General features: G+C 36.6%; 1 protein-coding gene across 6 annotated transcripts in view; it reads left to right on the top strand.

Annotated features, from left to right (window-relative positions):
* Positions 1 to 15,699, top strand: part of Pcdh7 (protocadherin 7) — a 427,066-nt gene extending 411,367 nt beyond the window's left edge. For 4 of the 6 annotated variants that reach the window (XM_087583797.1, XM_087583796.1, XM_087583794.1 and 1 more), the window contains one exon: positions 11,412 to 15,694. In XM_087583797.1, coding sequence (XP_087439923.1) covers positions 11,412 to 11,788 — 377 coding nt within the window. In that variant the 3' untranslated portion in view covers positions 11,789 to 15,694. 6 annotated transcript variants of the gene reach the window in all.
* Positions 15,700 to 17,944: the final 2,245 nt, after the last annotated feature.

The raw sequence follows: 17,944 nt of genomic DNA, 5'->3' as shown, positions 1-17,944 counted from the left end.
TATATACCTGATTCCTTCAGCTGCTATGAAATTTACCACAAAGTTTGGATCTTAAAACTTTTGGAAATCAATTCAAATAGAACTCAGTAGGTCAAAAACCTTCCACAAATGTTAGAATGCTGGAATCCATTGTTTTCTTTTTCTGGAGTCTAAAGGAAATTATTTCTATGTCTTGGTTAGTTCTAGAGCTTTCCCGCACTGTGGGTCTGCAGCCCTAACTCCCATTTTCAGTTCTAACAGTGGCAGGTGGGCTCTTCCCCATAATCATTATTCTGACATTAACATTTTTTCTACCTCCCACTTTTTCTCAGTGCCCCCTGGAATTATGAGTGCTTGGATGATCCAAAATAATTTTTTATCTTTAAGCCTCTGTACTAACAATTTTAAAGGCTTTTTGGAAACCTTGTTTGCCATTCATTATGTTACTTGACCTATTCATAGGTTCCAGGAATTTCAATGTCAACACTTTTGGATGGGACAATTCTTCCTATGTCAGGAGGACTGCCAGAAGACATGTGCACGGGAATTTGCACTAAATTCACATAGCTTAGCAGGGTGGACTGCAGACATTTGAGTATGCCTAGAGCTGGCTCTTTTTCTCTTCATAGGCTTGCAGAAGGTACATCAGTACATGTTAACACTCCCAAAAGAAATAGAGAGTAAATAAAACATTTTAATGAGAGACAACAATCAAAGGAGCAATGAATCCTGAGCTGCTTCACTGATTTTCAGCCCTGACTTTTGCTGCACACTGAGACTTGTTAGCTGGACAACAAAGGTCTTTTCCTCCTTTTCCCTTTCATGTCCGTGCTGTGCCTGCTGAGCTCTTCGACCTAATCATGGCTGCCATTTGTAGTGTCAACCAGTCAACCTATTGACCATAGTTGCAAGGCATCATCCTATACTGTTGGAAAAATCTTGCCATGAATATTTGTCTTCTCAGGGCCTACCAAAATCTCAGAACTCCAATCTCTTAACAGTACTTCTGAACTTGATGTTTACTGGAATCCTTTCTTGGTGGAATAAATCTTTGCCTGCCTCTTCAATGACAACCACTAATGGAATCACTCACCAATAGCTTGTTTGTACAGGGGAATTTCTAGCCAGAGAAGCTTCTTTGTGTGTTTTGGGAAGCAGTCCAATAAACAACCCAAAGCAAAGTGATTGAGAGTGTACATGAAAAATGCTCATGTCAATTAGCATAATTTTATAGTTTTTTAAGGTCACTATATTGAAAAGAGGAATGAATCAATACCATAGATTTTTTTCTACTTTAAGAATTAAATTAATAGAGTAAGTTCAAATTCCTAGATTTGCCCTTGTCCAAAACTAATGTTACTACATTGTACTTCAACTCTATTTATAATTTAACCTTAACTATGATTTATTTTATATTTCTGATAAAAGTGTTTATAGGGGAAAGATCACCAAGAAACATCCCTAATCATATGCTCATTACTCTTCTACTCAACACAACATGTAACACCAAACGAACTTGATTAAACATTTGACAAAATTGCATTTGTGCAGTGCCTATATGTTTGATAAAACTTCAGATGGCAGGAGATGTTGTTTAACTTCTCACTTCCAAATTAAATATTTTTCCATAATGAAGGGGAAAATAAATGAGAAAATAATGTTTATAACATGATTCTTTTTCAGTTTCCTTCTGGACAACTTACTATTAGAATATAATATAATATGATATACTATACATAGTATAGTAATAAGTAAGCAAAAATATGATTCCTACAGTCTTTAAATACAGAACATAAAGGTATTCTTATAGCAAAAATATCTCTATATATTATAAACTTAAATTTCTAAAAAAAGGTTTATAAATTGTTGGGTATGTATTCTATAGTTTTCTGACCAGCAACAAACAATTGACTAACCATTAGTACATAGAACTCATGAGGAAAATGATTATGCCAGGCAGATGATACTCACCTAATTGTCTTACAATTCAGAGAACGTAGGCCATTAATATAAAGTGATTATAAATGTATGCCACCCAAATCACATTTCTAGCAAAACCATGAAAATGTAGCCATAATAATAATAAAATAAAACTATTAGCTTTCAAAATATTTTATCTAGTCATTATTGATTTTGTTTAAAATATTGTAACAAGCCAGAAGCTGGAAAGAACCCAGATGCACTTCAACAGAGGAATAGATACAGAAAATGTGGTACATCCACACAATGGAATATTACTCAGCTATCAAAAACAAAGACTTTATGAAATTCATAGACAAAGGGTTGGAACTGGAAAATATCATCCTGAGTGAGGTAACCCAATCACAGAAAAACGCACATGGTATGCATTCATTGATAAGTGGCTATTAGCCCAAATGCTTGAATTACCCTAGATGCACAGAACACATGAAACTCAAGAAGGATGACCAAATGCGAATGCTTCATTCCTTCTTTAAAAGGGGAACGAGAATACCCTTGGCAGGGAATAGGAAGGCAAAGTTTAGAATAGATGGAGAAGGAACACCCATTTAGAGCTTGCCCCACATGTGGCCCATACATATACAGCCACCAAACTAGATAAGATGGATGAAGCAAAGAAGTGCAGGCTGACAGGAACCGGATGTAGATCTCTCCTGAGAGACAGAGCCAGAATACAGCAAATACATAGGCGAATGCCAGCAGCAAACCACTTAACTGAGAACAGGACCCCCATTGAAGGAATCAAAGAAAGGACTGGAAGAGCTTGAATGGGCTCGAGACCCCATATGAACAACAATGCCAACCAACCAAAGCTTCCAGGGACTAAGCCACTACCCAAAGACTATACATGGACTGACCCTAGGCTCCAACCTCATAGGTAGTAATGAATAGCCTAGTAAGAGCACCAGTGGAAAGGGAAGCCCTTGGTCCTGCCAAGACTGAACCCGCAGTGAATGTGATTGTTGGGGGGAGGGTGGTAATGGGGAGAGAATGGGGAGGGGAAGCCCATATAGAAGGGGCGGGGGAAGGATTAGGGGGATATTGACCCGGAAACCGAGAAGGGGAATAACAATCAACATGTAAATAAGAAATACTCAAGTTAATAAAGATAAAAAAAATATTGTAACAAGAATGTATTTTCCTTTCCTGGTATAAGTGAATGATAGTTCAAGATCCTAGTTGGAAGAAAACAATGAATTTTGATTTTTGGAAAGAAAACATCCAATAAGTTCACACCAAACCATTAATTCCCTATTAACATAAAAACTCACAAATCATTGAGTCTTCCAGATTTGGAATTCAAACAAATTAGCCTAAATTATTAGCATAATAAATCCCCTTTTAGAATAACACTCGAAATGTATATAAGAAATACTCAAGTTAATAAAAAAAAAATAAATCCCCTTTTAATTATTTATATTTGTTCTAAATGCATTTCATCTTTTTGTGGTTTTTAAATGTCTCATTACTCAGATACGGTTACCAAGTAAAATTTCCACTTTTCTTTTTGAGACTAGGTTCGGAATTGTTAAGATTATCTTAACATTTAATTCTTATTCCAGTGTCGTGGCATTGGGGGGGGGGTAAGTGTGAAAATATAACTCCTTTCTTCTATCTGCTATGATGTGAGAAATGAAATGGTGCTCTAACTCATGTATTCTGAGTTCTACTAAATCATTTCACAAAATTATATAAGTATACATATGAATATTTGAGAGAGGGGAAAACTCTTAGTTTATAATAGACTAACATAGTCTATAAACCCTCAAGTAATGAATTCCAATAGTAAAGAATCCAAAAGATTGCTTGGAAAAATCACGAGAGTTGTTACTATTAATGTGGAAAAATATACATAGAAAAAGATGGCTCCAAACTATGTCCATTTTCAGTGGTATAAAGAAGCAGGAAGTGGTGAAAGAAATGCCTTGCTTCCTTCCTGGGTCTCATAGCTTTGGCTCCTCTACAGAACTTCTTTCTTTTCCTTGCTCTCTGCTTTATCACACAACATAGCATCTATTGCCCCTGATCTGGCACAGATAGGAGAGTAGAATCAAGAGGAAGCCATATCTGATGTTCATTAACTGCCTGAGCTGTCAGCACAAAGTGTTCTGCTGCTATGCCACGTTCATGGGCCAACCAGCAGATTCACATTTGTGTGATTTCCACAAGAATGCCTGAGAGGGGTGTGCATAGCCACGGCTGTGTGAAGTGATGCCACATTCAGAATGACAGTGGTCTAAACCTCAGGGCAGTAAATGCTTCTTGCAATACATTCAATTGCCATTTAACAGAGTTTAGCCTAAAGTATGAAGGAAAGTTGCTGATGCTTTCAAACCTGTTTAGACATTTTAATAATGCACAGGCATGGCAGCAGTGAAGGAAAACATTCCAAGGTGCAACACAGTGAATTCTGTAATTAAAGCAGCTTAGTTTCCAATGCTTTATAAGAGAACCCATTGTTTGAACTTCTTAACTAAAAGTGATCATAATCTCAGAAATTTTTCTTTGAAATGGTTGTATTTGAGGTGGCCAGATTTTTGTCTCTGAAGGAGACCATGAGTCAAGTCAAAAGCATTGCTTCTAGATCCCAGGCTGTCATTTGGGAGCAGTTACTATGTAGTAGGCAGCATGTGCCATGTATGCTCGTGATTTATGTGATCTAGTGCTGCCTCACCCCACACCCACTTCACCCCTCCCTCCTCTAAACTAGCAAGTGAGTGCTTCGAACAACACAGACTTACTGCCTCTCCTGATCCTAGTTTAGCATCCCCTATTGGTTTTTTCTGTCTCGTCTGTGAGCAACATTCATCCACATCACTGGCTGTGTGGAAATAGATCTACCAAGACAGCTTTGCTATCCAGATTTCCTTCACAGTGGCAATCACCTTTAGAGAGGACAAACTAGACTTTCTCCTATGATGGTGGTGTCCAAATTCTCAGGGCAGTTGCAAATGCAGCGAGACCTTTGACAGCCAGGCTGGGGACCACAGAACATCTTTCTGTCACATTCTAGTTGCTAGTACCAACCTTGTTTCAAGAGATCAAAATAAAAAAAAAATCACATTTATAGTAGGAACTATCCTGAGACATCTTCACGGGGTATGTGTAGAGCAATTAGAGGAATAGATGGTGTTTATGTCTCATTTGACCTCATAATGTACATCCATCAAGAGGTCTGTGGGAGTTAGAGAATGACTCACTTGACTTATCAATTTGTTTCAAAAGAGTAAAATCTACTTTACATGTTGGTCCTGTGGTCCTATTTTCATCAACTTGATCATAACTTTAACCCCCGAGTTTTAGATTCATTAGTTTCTAATTTGATAATATTTTAAGTTGGTGATGATCCCTGTTGAGAGTGACAAACTTAGAAAGACAGCCAACCTCTTAGCAGCCCGGTAGTTTGGGGCAGGTTTAAATGCAGAGACAGCATTGGGGTGTTCACTCTGCAACAAATATAACTTCGTTTAACACTTTATACTTCTGTTTTGCACAAGCATGATGCCTAATGAACAGTCTTCAGAGAACTTGTAGAAGTTGATCCTCGTCTAGATCAACCAAGATGAACTAAGGTTGTCGAGCTTAGCAATACATGTTGTTCCCTGCTAAATCTACGTCCCACGCTTTACTTATTTAAATAATTGAGTCTAATATAAGATCTTCCGGTTGTGAAAATTCAGTAATATTTAGAGATTCTTTTTAAAAGCAGTATTTTTAATACCTGGAACTCAAGATTAAAATATTTTCAAGATAATAAAAAGGAGGAAAAGGTGTCAACACACACTTCCTGTGGAGAGAAGAAAATACATTTCCCATTCACTGGATTTTATAAGGAATATACAGATACTTGAGCTTAAAGATCTAAGTGGAGGATTTTCATGGATGTTTAAAATTCAATACACTGAGAAACAATCCATTTATCTCAGGATTTGTGCAAATTAAGTAATGTGTGTATAGAATGAATAAATGATGTATGTAGCTTAAAAGTAAAGCTACACTAGGACTATTTCAAAGCTCAATGCAGCGAAGCTCTCTTGGATGTATGATCAGAACAGTGTATCATCAGTTCCAGTCAAAGACCTGCAATGCAGTTGTCAGGATTCTGACAAGAAGCATCACCACATATATCAACCCTTCCTCCTGTAACGCTGTTTTTGTCAGAAGGGGTCCTCTGTGTTTTCCTCCAATTATGATGCCTCAAATACTGTAGGGAAAGTTCTGGATACACTACATGTCTCTGTACACTTGAGCTTTCCTTTCGTATATATATATATATCGTATATATATATATATATCCGATAGGGTTTCTCTGTGTAGCCTTGGCAGTCCTGAAACTTGCTCTGTAGACCAGACTGGCCTTGATCTCACAGAGATCTTCTTGACTCTGCCTCTTGAGTGCTGGGATTAAAGGAGTGTGCTATTAAGCCTGACCATTTTAGATTTTTCAAAACAATTAAAATGTTGCATCTTATCCTCTTTTTCCTTCCTCTAACTCTTTCAATGCATCCCACTATTCTTTCTCAAAATCATGTTCTGTTGTTTCTTAATTTTACTACATATATATGTCTCTGTGTGTACATTTATGTATATTTGTCTCTATCTATATGTTTCTGTGTGTGTGTGTTTGTGTGTGTGTGTGTGTACTCAGTCTGACTAAAGTTACTGCCATGTATATTATTTCAGAGCTGATCAATTGGTTTTTGTAAACACTCTGACGGCTCTTCTGTAGGGGAAAAATAGTTCTGCTCTCAGCATTAGTTACCTCTAGTTTTTGTCTAGGTTTAGGATGCATGAGATCCCCTCCCCCACTTCAGGTTAACATCTCCATTGGTTTCTGTGATCCTTGTAGAGTTTATTAAAGCAGCACCTTGCCCCTTTGCCTACAATCCTTACATCTTCCTTCCCTAGTAAGAATTAAGATGCTTAGAGACAGAGCTTGACTTTCTAATTTAAGGTATGACTTTTTTTCTAGCATAGTAGATTTACACATTTTCATGATTAAGCCAGTCCTTTTACTAGGTAGTAAAAAATGTATGATTTCATGACATCCATTTTCTGTACTATTTAGGTATTTTTTCTTCATCCAGACTCCACCTTTGTTTTTACGGACTTGAGTAACAGTAATTGACCTCTAAGTAACTCCACTATTACATTTATAAAGGAGCAATGTGATATAATGGAGAAACCCTAAAATGAGGGTCAAAGCACTCAGCCTCCAGTCTCATCTTGCCCACAGGCTTGACCCCTCATTGCATCTGTCCTCCTTGGTCGTCAGTTGAAGTGAGAAGGAAATGAACAGGCTATAGGAAAGTAGCCACATGTTCTAGATAGTCATTCTAGAATTCCTTGTATTATAATGGTCTGTAATTGTGCTTTAGAGCAAGAAGTTAATTTTATGTCTAAGAAAAGATTTAGCTCTCCAAGCCATTGTAAACTTTCTAGTAAATTGCACAATTCCTTTAGAATGAAGCGTTACATGAAAAATGTTAAACAGGAAAGGATCTACTGAATACCATTTCCATATTGATTCTTCTTAATATTTCCTAAGAGTTGGGGCTTGGGACAGCCAGACAGCTTACCATATAAAGGCACTTGCCACTAAGGGTGAAATCCTGTGTTTGATTCTCACATCATGAGAGGACCTAGGTCCTGTGATGTCCTCTGATATGAACATACAGCCCATAGTTTCTACAAAAATGTATACACATAAGAGCACACACATTCACAATAAATGTATAAATATAGGAAAAAAGTTGGGAGAATATAAAATTTTGAAAGACTTGTAAAATGTTGGTTAAAATCACTTTAGAGAATATTATATTTCCAAGTAGAAAAGTTTATGTTTATATTAATATGTTCCATGCAAACAAGATTTGTAGCAGCTCTTTTTCATCTTTACCCTCTTCACAATAATGGCTATAACATTGCAGTGAAATATAATAGATTCTATACTTATTTACCAGCATATATTAATAGATATTAAATTAATTATAATATTGATATATTAATACATATTTTAATTAAATATTTAATTAATAGTTAAGTAAAACAAGAAGACATCTTTAAAGACTAAAAGGAGGTAGTGGCCATAAAATCATTAAGCCCTCCATAATCCTACATGGGATATATTTTTAAAGTCTACTTTTTTAATGGAGGAGGGAATTATGCTTAATGATTCAATGTTCCCACAAAATTTATAAATAATAATAATAATAATATATGCCTGCATAGTTGAAATAAAAAGAGATATTCACAGAGAACTATTATCCCACTCATCAGCTCCCTTAATAAATTGCATCATAATAAAAATTGCATGTGTTAATCATTGGCATTGCTTTTGAAGATTTATTTCAGTCATCAGGATGGGAAGTTCTGATTGCTCCTGATGACTCTCTTACAGTCATTCTTGATTATTTTCTAAATTTGATGACAAACATTGCAATATGTCTCAGCCAATTAGGCTTGTCAACTTCCACTGTGGTCCCCAATCATGTGCTTGACTTTAAAAATGACAGGAGGTCCTTATTAAAAGTCATTTTGCTTTTGGGATAGAGATGTGGCAGCTTGTAAATAAACCATGACTCCCGCCTACAAAAAGACACAATGCCTTTCATTAAATGCTTTAAGAGGAAAACATTTTTAGGGGGAAATGCTGCAGACTGTGAAGTAAGGACAGAGGGAAAAGATTGAATAATTTGGGTATCATTGATTAGAAAATGAGCCAAATTTATACCTAAGTGTAGTTCTTACAAACATTTCACAGAAATGGTATGAAAAGAAAGTCCCAGACGGCAGCAGTGCAAGAGGTTCCCAGGGCCCAATGGGGATGATATTAGCTGAAATTCCCAAAAGTGGGGAGGTAGAACCCGAACAGACCACCTCCACTATAGAGACAGGGCCCCAATGAATGGATGGGGCCACCTACCCATCTCAAAATTTCTAACCCAGAATCGTCCCTGTCTAAAGGAAAGTCAGGGACAGAAATGTAGCAGAGGCTGAAGGAAAGGCCATTCAGAGACTGTCCCATGCCCCATTGTGCGATCCATTCCATCCTCAGACACCAAACACTAACAATATTGCTGATGTCAAGACGTGCTTACAGACAGGAGCCTGGTTCTGGTTGTCCTCTGAGAGGCTCTGCTAACACCTGACTAAGACAGATGTAGATACTCACGGCCGATCATTAGACTAAGCCCGGGGACCCCAATGGAAAAGTTTGGAGAAGGGCTGAAGGAACTGAAGGAGATTGCAACCCCACAGGAAGAACAACAGTATCAATTAAGGGATCCCTCAGAGCTCCCAGGGACTAAACCACCAACCAAAAAGTTTATGTGGGCTTGTCCATGGCTCCTGTTACATATGTAGCAGAGGACTACCTTAACTGGCATCAGTGCGAGGGGAGGCTCTTGGTCCCGTGTAGGATTGATGCCACAGAGAAGGGGAATGCTAGAGGGGTGAGGCAGGAATGGGTGAGTGGAGAAAGCAGCATCCTCTTAGAGGCAAAGGTGATAGGGGTAGCGTGGGGGTGGGCATCATGGAGAAGAAATCAGGAAGGGGATAACACTCAGAATATAAACAAATAAAATAATTAATAAACTTTAAAAAAGAGTGAAAAATTAGAATTGATCATATGCCTCACATTTTCAAGTTATTTTCCTTCAAAGTGTGCATGTCAGTCGAGATAGGATATATTACCACAGATTTACTATTATCTTGTTTAAACAAAATAGATTACAAAAGTAATATTAAAAATAAGGGGCTAGAGGTTTTTTTAAGGAATAATGCAAAAAGTTATTCAGCTTTAAAAGTAATGAAAGTGCGTGCATGTGTATTTGTGCGTGTGTGTGTGTGTGTGTGTGTGTGTGTGTGTGTGTGTGTGTGTGTGTGTAGGGGAGGTGGAGCCCAGATGTGTTCACTTGTATGCCTGGCATCGATGGAAGCAAGCTAGAAGAGGGCACCAGATGCCCTAGCGCAAGAGTTATTGGTTTTTGAGGACTGCTGTGCTGTGTAGATGTTACAAATAGAACCCCAGTCGTCTAAAAGAGTAGCCTGTGCTTTTAACTGCTGGAATAACTATCTAGACCACTCCCCCATTGTGCCCACTGCATTTGACTACTAAAGGATTTATTTATTCAGAAGTCAAATAGTGGTGTGAAAATATACAATGGATAATTACATATTCCAGTAATCTACTCATAAAGGGGGAAAAGGGTAAACAAATGATTGAAGAGTGTTTTCTATTACCTTTAGCAAAATAAAACTTAAACGATACTGGGACACACGAAAGAACTCTTCCCTTTTTAAGTTCATCCACTTTGGATGATACACATGCACCTTGCCATTTATGAATATACATGTAGTGTAGGCATCAGAATTGGCTTAATTTTAAGTCCCAAGTTGTAGTAATTTGATACTCATATGATATTTATTGTGCCTTTATGAGTAGTACATTAAAATATGTTAAATGAAACCCTACAGGCCATTGATTGACAATCTGTTGTGGTGGTAGAGAAAGTATCTGTCTCTTTCTAAAAAATAGTAAAAGCTAGTAAATAAATTTTTAATTGTAAAAAGTTTATAATTACATATCATGATTTTATTCATGAGTAGCAGTAATTCTTGAGTGCAGTATTTAATCTCAATCCCTAAGAACTCTGCAGAAATGACTTAGCCTGTTGGAAATGGAATGAATTTTTCCGTTCCTTTGATAAACAACACTGATTAGAAACTTAGCTAATTCCATCAGTCACTGGGACGTAAGCAGCCTTCCTCAAGGCTTTATGGTTCAGATGCCCAGTCAGCGAGCGCGTTTGTGAATGTATTTCCATGTAACACACAGGCATGTCTTACCACGCACATTAGGTCGTCGGTCACAGTTGCAGACGGTGGAGGGTGGAGGGTGGAACTCTAGGAGCTATTGTTAATGTGCTCTGATTTTAACTTGCTTGCATGTTGCTTTCGTACTTTATACCAATGTGCTATCAGTTGAGGATCTACTTCTCAGTCACTCTTGAATCTTAAAATGTATTTTAAATATAAGGTTCTGCCTATTTGCATATCTATGAATAATGCGTACATGAATGTAATCCAATTGGCAACAGAACACCATTTAAGGGATAACATATAGATACAGAAAATTATCCTTTTGGATTTAATAATTTTTCTTGTCTAGATGGAAAATTTATATCCATTGATATATACACATACACTTAACATTTGAAAGTATCTTCATGGCTCTGTAAAACACCACATGAATATATAACTGGCTATTTAACATGCTTAAATTACCATCTCCTTATTTCTATCTTCTGTAGTTTCTATTTTTGCAAAACCTTATCTTTACTATACATGAAATAGGTGCTGTTCTGTGAAGCGATGAGTATCAGGCTAATATGTATCAGGAAACCCTGTTGCTTCATGTTCAACCCTGATGGTTTCTTCTTGAATTTCAGATTCAAGGCCTCTTCCGGATGTAGCGCTGACTGGCAAGTGCACCCGTGAATGTGACGAGTATGGCCATTCAGACTCCTGCTGGATGCCAGTGCGCACTTCCCCAGAGAGGAAGAAGAGCCAGCCCAAACTCTCCACTTTCATGCCTGTTGATGAACGAGGAAGCCAGGAAAAGCTGGCCAATGGCGAGGCTGCCATCATGGGTGACCGCAACAGAAACCTCCTGAACAAAAAGTTGACCTCATCCTATGAGACCTTCAGTGCAGCTAGTTTCAGCAAAAATGAGGAAGCCAACCCTGAGGATATTCCTTTAACAAAAACAGGGGAATATAAGCCATCTCCTGTCAACACTCTCACTAGAAGAGAAGTTTATCTGTAGGTTGTCAAGGCGCAACAGCAAGTTCTTTTCATGTACGAGGAGAGTTAGGGGCAAAAACATTACTAAATAAAACCATTTAATCACAAAGAGGGGGCTACCAAAGAGACAAAGCTTGCCTGCCACTTCCGCCTCCAAATCAGGCCTTTAGTGTTACTGTTTGCCTGACGACAGTGTACAAAGTAGAATCCATTCTTGTCACCTGCATGTCTACACCCTTCACTGATCCCAAACACCCACCCTCTTTCCCCTACCCCTCCTCAAACCCAAATAACAACAACAACAACAACAACAACAAAAGATGGTTGCAAGTTCTTTTCATGGTAACGAGTCTGATTAGCAGAACATAATACACTCTCATTATCCCTAATCTGAAGCATGATTTTGGTCACTTTGATTTGTTTGAGTGTCATCTGGCTTGTTAATAAAAGAAGAATCGGTAAAAAAAAATACTACAGACTATTATTGCTCTATTATTGTTAAAGTTAGCCCATTGGAATTGATAAAATCCCTTTAATGGCCCAGTCCTTATATAGAGAACCCTTTGAAAAAGGCATTTAGGATGACAACATCTTTAACATTCTAACAAACAAACAAAGTGCGAATTAAAACTCAGTAGAAGAATGCAGTTCCAAGCTCCCATATGTTGTTAGTTTTGGGTCAAAGGCATCAACTTCTGTCCCATAAATTCACAGAATATACTCACCCAATCTTGACAAAACATTTACATGAATTATAATTTTTAAAAGTAGGTTTTGGAATAAAATCTCTCATGAATGAACTTGAACTCTTGTGTCATTATGAGGCCAAAGATCACATGGCAGATCAGGGAAATAATAAAATCGATTTGGTCCTGACATAGAAAGCCACTAAACAACAGAAGGAACTGAACCTGTGCACACTCAGATGCTAGTTGGTCTTATGTCAACTCTTCTTCAAGAAAACTCTTCTTCTTTATAAAATGAACTTTAGTTACATGCTCAGAAAATGAAAGAACTAATAAGACACATGTGTTGTCTCATAATAAGCAACTGATCAAAGCCCAGGTCTATTCTCATGTGTTACTGTCAGGGAAGAATCTACATTTTAATGCCATATTGATGTATAATGAGATACAAAAAGACATACTGGAGTATGACTTCATGAGGTCTCCTATTGTCATTTCAGGATCCCAGCTGTTCTTGGTGATCTTATTATCATTTCTAATTATAATTGCATTTTTCACTTGGTCAGAACATAATGATTTCAAATTCTGTGCAACATAGAAACATTTTGAGACTCCAACATTTAAACAACATAACACTTTAATTGACTTTCCATTAATGTAATTTGACTATTCTTCAATGTGCGTCTTAAACAATCTCTGAACAGGAAAGAATGAGTTCCAGACAATATTTTATTTAACACAGTATATGCATCTCAAAGTTGGAAAATGTATAGTTTTTTTTCAAGAGATACAGAATATACAGATTTTGAATGCTTTGCTCTATGCAAGATGATTTAAGAAACCTGAAATTTGAGCTGGGACATCCAGAAGAAAGTGACAATCCATGAACAAAATAGGGGACGACAGGTAAAGAGAGCAAACATGCTCATCAGTGAATGCTACTTACTTGGTTAAACCATAGCCTTGATGGCTTTCTACAAAACCACAGAAACACTGTAGCTTTGGACAGTTTCATGCTTTGCAGATTTTCTTAGACTATAAGGTGAAGAAAGCTAGACTATAGGTTGATAACTCATTGTAGGTCATCAAAGTTCTTATCTTTGAGGAACATTTCTCTGGTGGGACTTTTGGGATCATTTCCTTATGCTCTTTCTTAAAGTGGAATTTTCATTTTGATGTTAGTTTATGTATAATAGGTAGAAGGAAAAAGATGTAATTAATATAAAAACATTGGACTAAAATACCAATAATTGAACATGCTCATGTTTGGTTATTATTTACACTATGGAAAGATGAAGTTCTAGAACCTTGTTAGGAAACTGCATTCAAGCAGTTCTGCCTTGTATAATCTGTAAGTACCTATTAAGACGAAATACTTCTAAAGATACTTATGAAAATGTATACATATTTTTCTTGCACGTTACAAAGGAAATAATTGCATAACACTGATGTTCAACACTTTTTATATGCATATTTTCTTTCTTTCATGGGACACTTGAAGCCACTAGATAGCTCATTTCACCATTAAATTCCTTTGGTTGTCTATAAAGCTAACACAGGTCACACTGGACCTACAGATTCAGTCAAGGCACATTCCACGGTGATGTTTGCACCACATGCCAGGCAGTCATGTCATTGTCCTTTAACGTGTGAACCTCTCTTTAGAACTAAAATGGATGTGAAAGAATACAATTCAGTGTACTGTAAGTATTCGAAGTAATTCTAGTAGAATTAGTTATCATAACATGTTTATTATATAATGAGCTGGCATGACATACAAATATATTTTGTGTTTGTATGACTTTTATTTTGACTAGGTTAAATCTGGTGCCACTCCATATATAGAGTGCTTTTGAAAAAAAAATAAAATCAAAAAAAATAAATAAATGAGTGAATGCAAAATAAGCAACTGTGCCTTTTATACCTCTTGTTATGGTAAACAAACAAGCAAACAACAAACAAACAAACGAATGGTTGTTGGGTTTGAATAATGAGGGGAAATGGGCTACTCCCAACTTTTTTGATCCTGTATATTTATCCTTGTTTATTTTCTGAGAATAAATAATATATTAAAACTTTGCCTTCTGACAAACTCAGATAAAGGACCAGTCTTGAATATTGTTCATTCATAAGACAAGATTCAGGCATTAATATGGGGCTGCTTAAATCTCACTGGACAATGAAATCATTGGTTACAGAATCACACAGGGAAATACTATCAGGGGTGAAATCAGTCCATTCTTGCAAGGTAGAATATTGATTTAGAAGTTTTGATTTTCTCTCTCTCTCTCTCTCTCTCTCTCTCTCTCTCTCTCTCTCTCTTTAGATGGTCTTTCATTTTTGGTTGTACAGTATATAAACTCTCTTTGTTTTCTGTACACAGACTCTCAAGTGGACTTCTGCATGGTAATACATTAGGACACATTTACAAATTGAGTAACTATACAAATGTATGTGTATTTAAATGTCTGTAGCATCTGTCTAAAATTGACTGCTCTGTTTTGAATCTAGAGAGAGCATTGTTGTCTGATTTTCTTTCTTTTTCTTTTTATTTTTTTTAAACTGGCCTGTTGCCTGAGTTTCAGAAAACGGAGAAGGCATTATTTTTATGAGAGAAGGAACTAAGGTGGTACAGAGGATGTTTGCCTGAAAGGCTACCCTGGGAGGCTAGGTTAGAGCAAAAATACAAAAGGAAATACACAGGCCAGAAAGAAACTGCCAGGAATCAAACAGCCATCTTAAAACAGTTGTGTGAAATCTTAAGACCTATGTCATTTCATATAATAGGTTATAGCAGAAGTAAATACATAGTATCTCCTTAAAATAGTAAATTAAAGGAGCAAAGTTCATCAGGGATATGATAAGCTTGTTAATTGTGACCTAGGCGTGGTGTGTGTGACATCTGGATGCGGCATCATTCGTTCAGCTACCTAGGGTTTACTTTCAGACAACTTTTCCTACATTTTAAAGCACTTGCATTCCGTGTGGTACGATCTGTTTGTAATGTTAATCATTGACTATTGTTCTGCTACTTGGATGTTGATAGTGAAGCAGAGAACAATTAATCATCATTGATTATGTCACTATGCACGCGACTTTGCTAAACATGGAGAAATGTATTAAACACTCGTCCAACTATTTATGAGATACTTTACATAATTTAATTTGCTTTTGTACAGTTTTATGTAAATAAATTGCTTGTCATTTTTGTCTTTACAAAATTAAAATATAACATGATCAAATGGTTTCACACTTGTTTGATTCTCCATTGAAAGTGAACTCTGTTTTGACAAGGAAGAGAGTGGCTGAGTGCCTGTATCATTTTGATTTCATATGCCTTGCTTTCTGCTAGGTTAAGGTAAATCAAGGCAAATCACGGGTTGGTTACCCATGTGAAGCCTGTGTGAGGGGTCTCCGCAGAGGTCAGGTAGGGAAAAGGGGGAGAGAATGAAAACACACTTCAGATTGACTTTGTCCACTGGTCCAAACCTTTTAGAGAGTCTGATGCCAGATGATTTATTCCTACCACATTTAATAATGGTATAAATTGGAAGAAAGTTTCCTGGAGTGCTACAATCCCCGGTACCCATGGAAGTGTAATTATAGCAAAACTCAACTCAGGGTACGTGTCATTTCTTCCAAGAAGATTGGTTCTAGAGATAACTTATCTGTACTAGCTTAAGGGCCTTAGGAAGAATGTGCTCTGGTCTACATTGTAGAAATAGCATAGAGGTCATTTGGGCCTTTAGCCACCTCTTGTACTAGTTGTGAGAGCCAGGAAGCCACTCTACGTAAAAGTCATTTAGATTACTAGCTACCTCTGGTCCTGTTTATTAGTTTGATATGACCTGGCCCAAGTCACACAGATCATCAGGCAATTAATCACTTCCAATTTCCGGCTGTCTGGACTGAAGAAGAGATTTTTAGGGACATTCTTTTGAGAGGACAATCATCTGCACTCAAAATTTCTGGCTTTCCTGGAGATCTGAGTGCAAAAGGATCTGTGTGCTATCACTTGTATAATTGGGATATTACGTTTCTTGATAGTAGGATGGAAATTGTATTCTTCAGTCAAGATATTTCTGGGCCAGTGACGCAGCTAGCCTTAAGGTGTCATGCTATACACAAGGAAATATTTTTAAAAGACATTTTAACAAGACATTTCGCTCTATTGCTTCTTACAAAAAAATTTACATTTAAGATCAAATTAATTCCAAACCATAATATAGCTTACATAGGATTATTAACATCCATTATTATTATTTTTCCTCCATTGGGGCTTAACAAAATTTTCACAATTAAGATGAAATTAACTCCAAGTTATAATCATATATATATATATATATATATATGATTATTAACATCCCTTACTATTGTGGTTTTGTGCTCTGGGGAAATGAAACTTAGGACTTAATACATTGTTATTCCATAGAGACACATTCTCAGACCACAAAATTCTTGTATTGCGTCCGAGTTAAAGACAATTAGAAAATCATTACAAACATTATATATATATGTATATATATATATATATGTTTATATGTGTGTGTGTGTCATGTGAGATATAGGAAAAATAATTTGAAAATAGAAATGTAATGTATACCTTTGCTTCTCTTTGGTTAAATGTTCTCTACCTACTATATATCTTTAAGTCATTTGTCATCCTCTATGTTCTAATGTTTCTATTTGTATTTGTTTGAAGAACACATTCTTAACTATAAGAATGCCACTTTATCATGAACTTAATATGTGCTGAAATGCTGACTTCTGTAATCCCAGGCCATTACCAACGTTGAGGCTTGAGAGACTATTTTCTGGGTACAGTGAAATGTTGCATGGGATGTTTATACCACCTAACCACAGTATGAAGAGTTATCTCCTTTTCTTTACCTACTTTGAAAATTTCAGCTTTCTTTATTCTCTCTCTCTTTTTTTTTTAGTGAGATAACAGATACTTTTTCAAGTCAATGCTATCCTAGTAATTTGAATTTTATTGGCAATCTTCCTCCTGCAAATAAGGAAATTGGATGAAGTATGATGAGGAAATCCACTTCAAGATGTAATGAGGGAAGCTATGACATGTCAATCCATCTGACTTTCTGGTGCTCTAAGAGTAGAACCAAATATCAGTACAGCTTATAAAAAGCAAACCACCATGTACTTTTAAATACTCAATTTAGTACTTGAAAAGTTTATGTATAACTTTACCATGAAGTTATAGCATCATGATTAAAACATTTTTAAGCAAAGCAAAACAACACAGAGTAGATCAACACAAGCAATCTGGTGAACTGGAGTAGATGGCTTAGTAGGTAAGACTCCTTATTGCCTTTTTAGAAGTCCAGAGTTAAGTTCCCAGAATATACTTTAGCTTCAGGAATGCCTGGCCTCTTCAGACATTTCAACATATAATGACAGACATAAACACACACACACACACACACACACACACACACACACACACACACACACACACACACACACGTGCACAA

This window comes from Rattus norvegicus, chromosome 14 (genome assembly GCF_021556685.1).
Source record: "Rattus norvegicus strain SHRSP/BbbUtx chromosome 14, alternate assembly SHRSP_T2T, whole genome shotgun sequence".
NCBI lineage: Eukaryota > Metazoa > Chordata > Mammalia > Rodentia > Muridae > Rattus > Rattus norvegicus.
The sequence above is the reverse complement of the archived record's forward strand: the minus strand, read 5'-3'. Positions and strand labels throughout refer to the sequence as shown.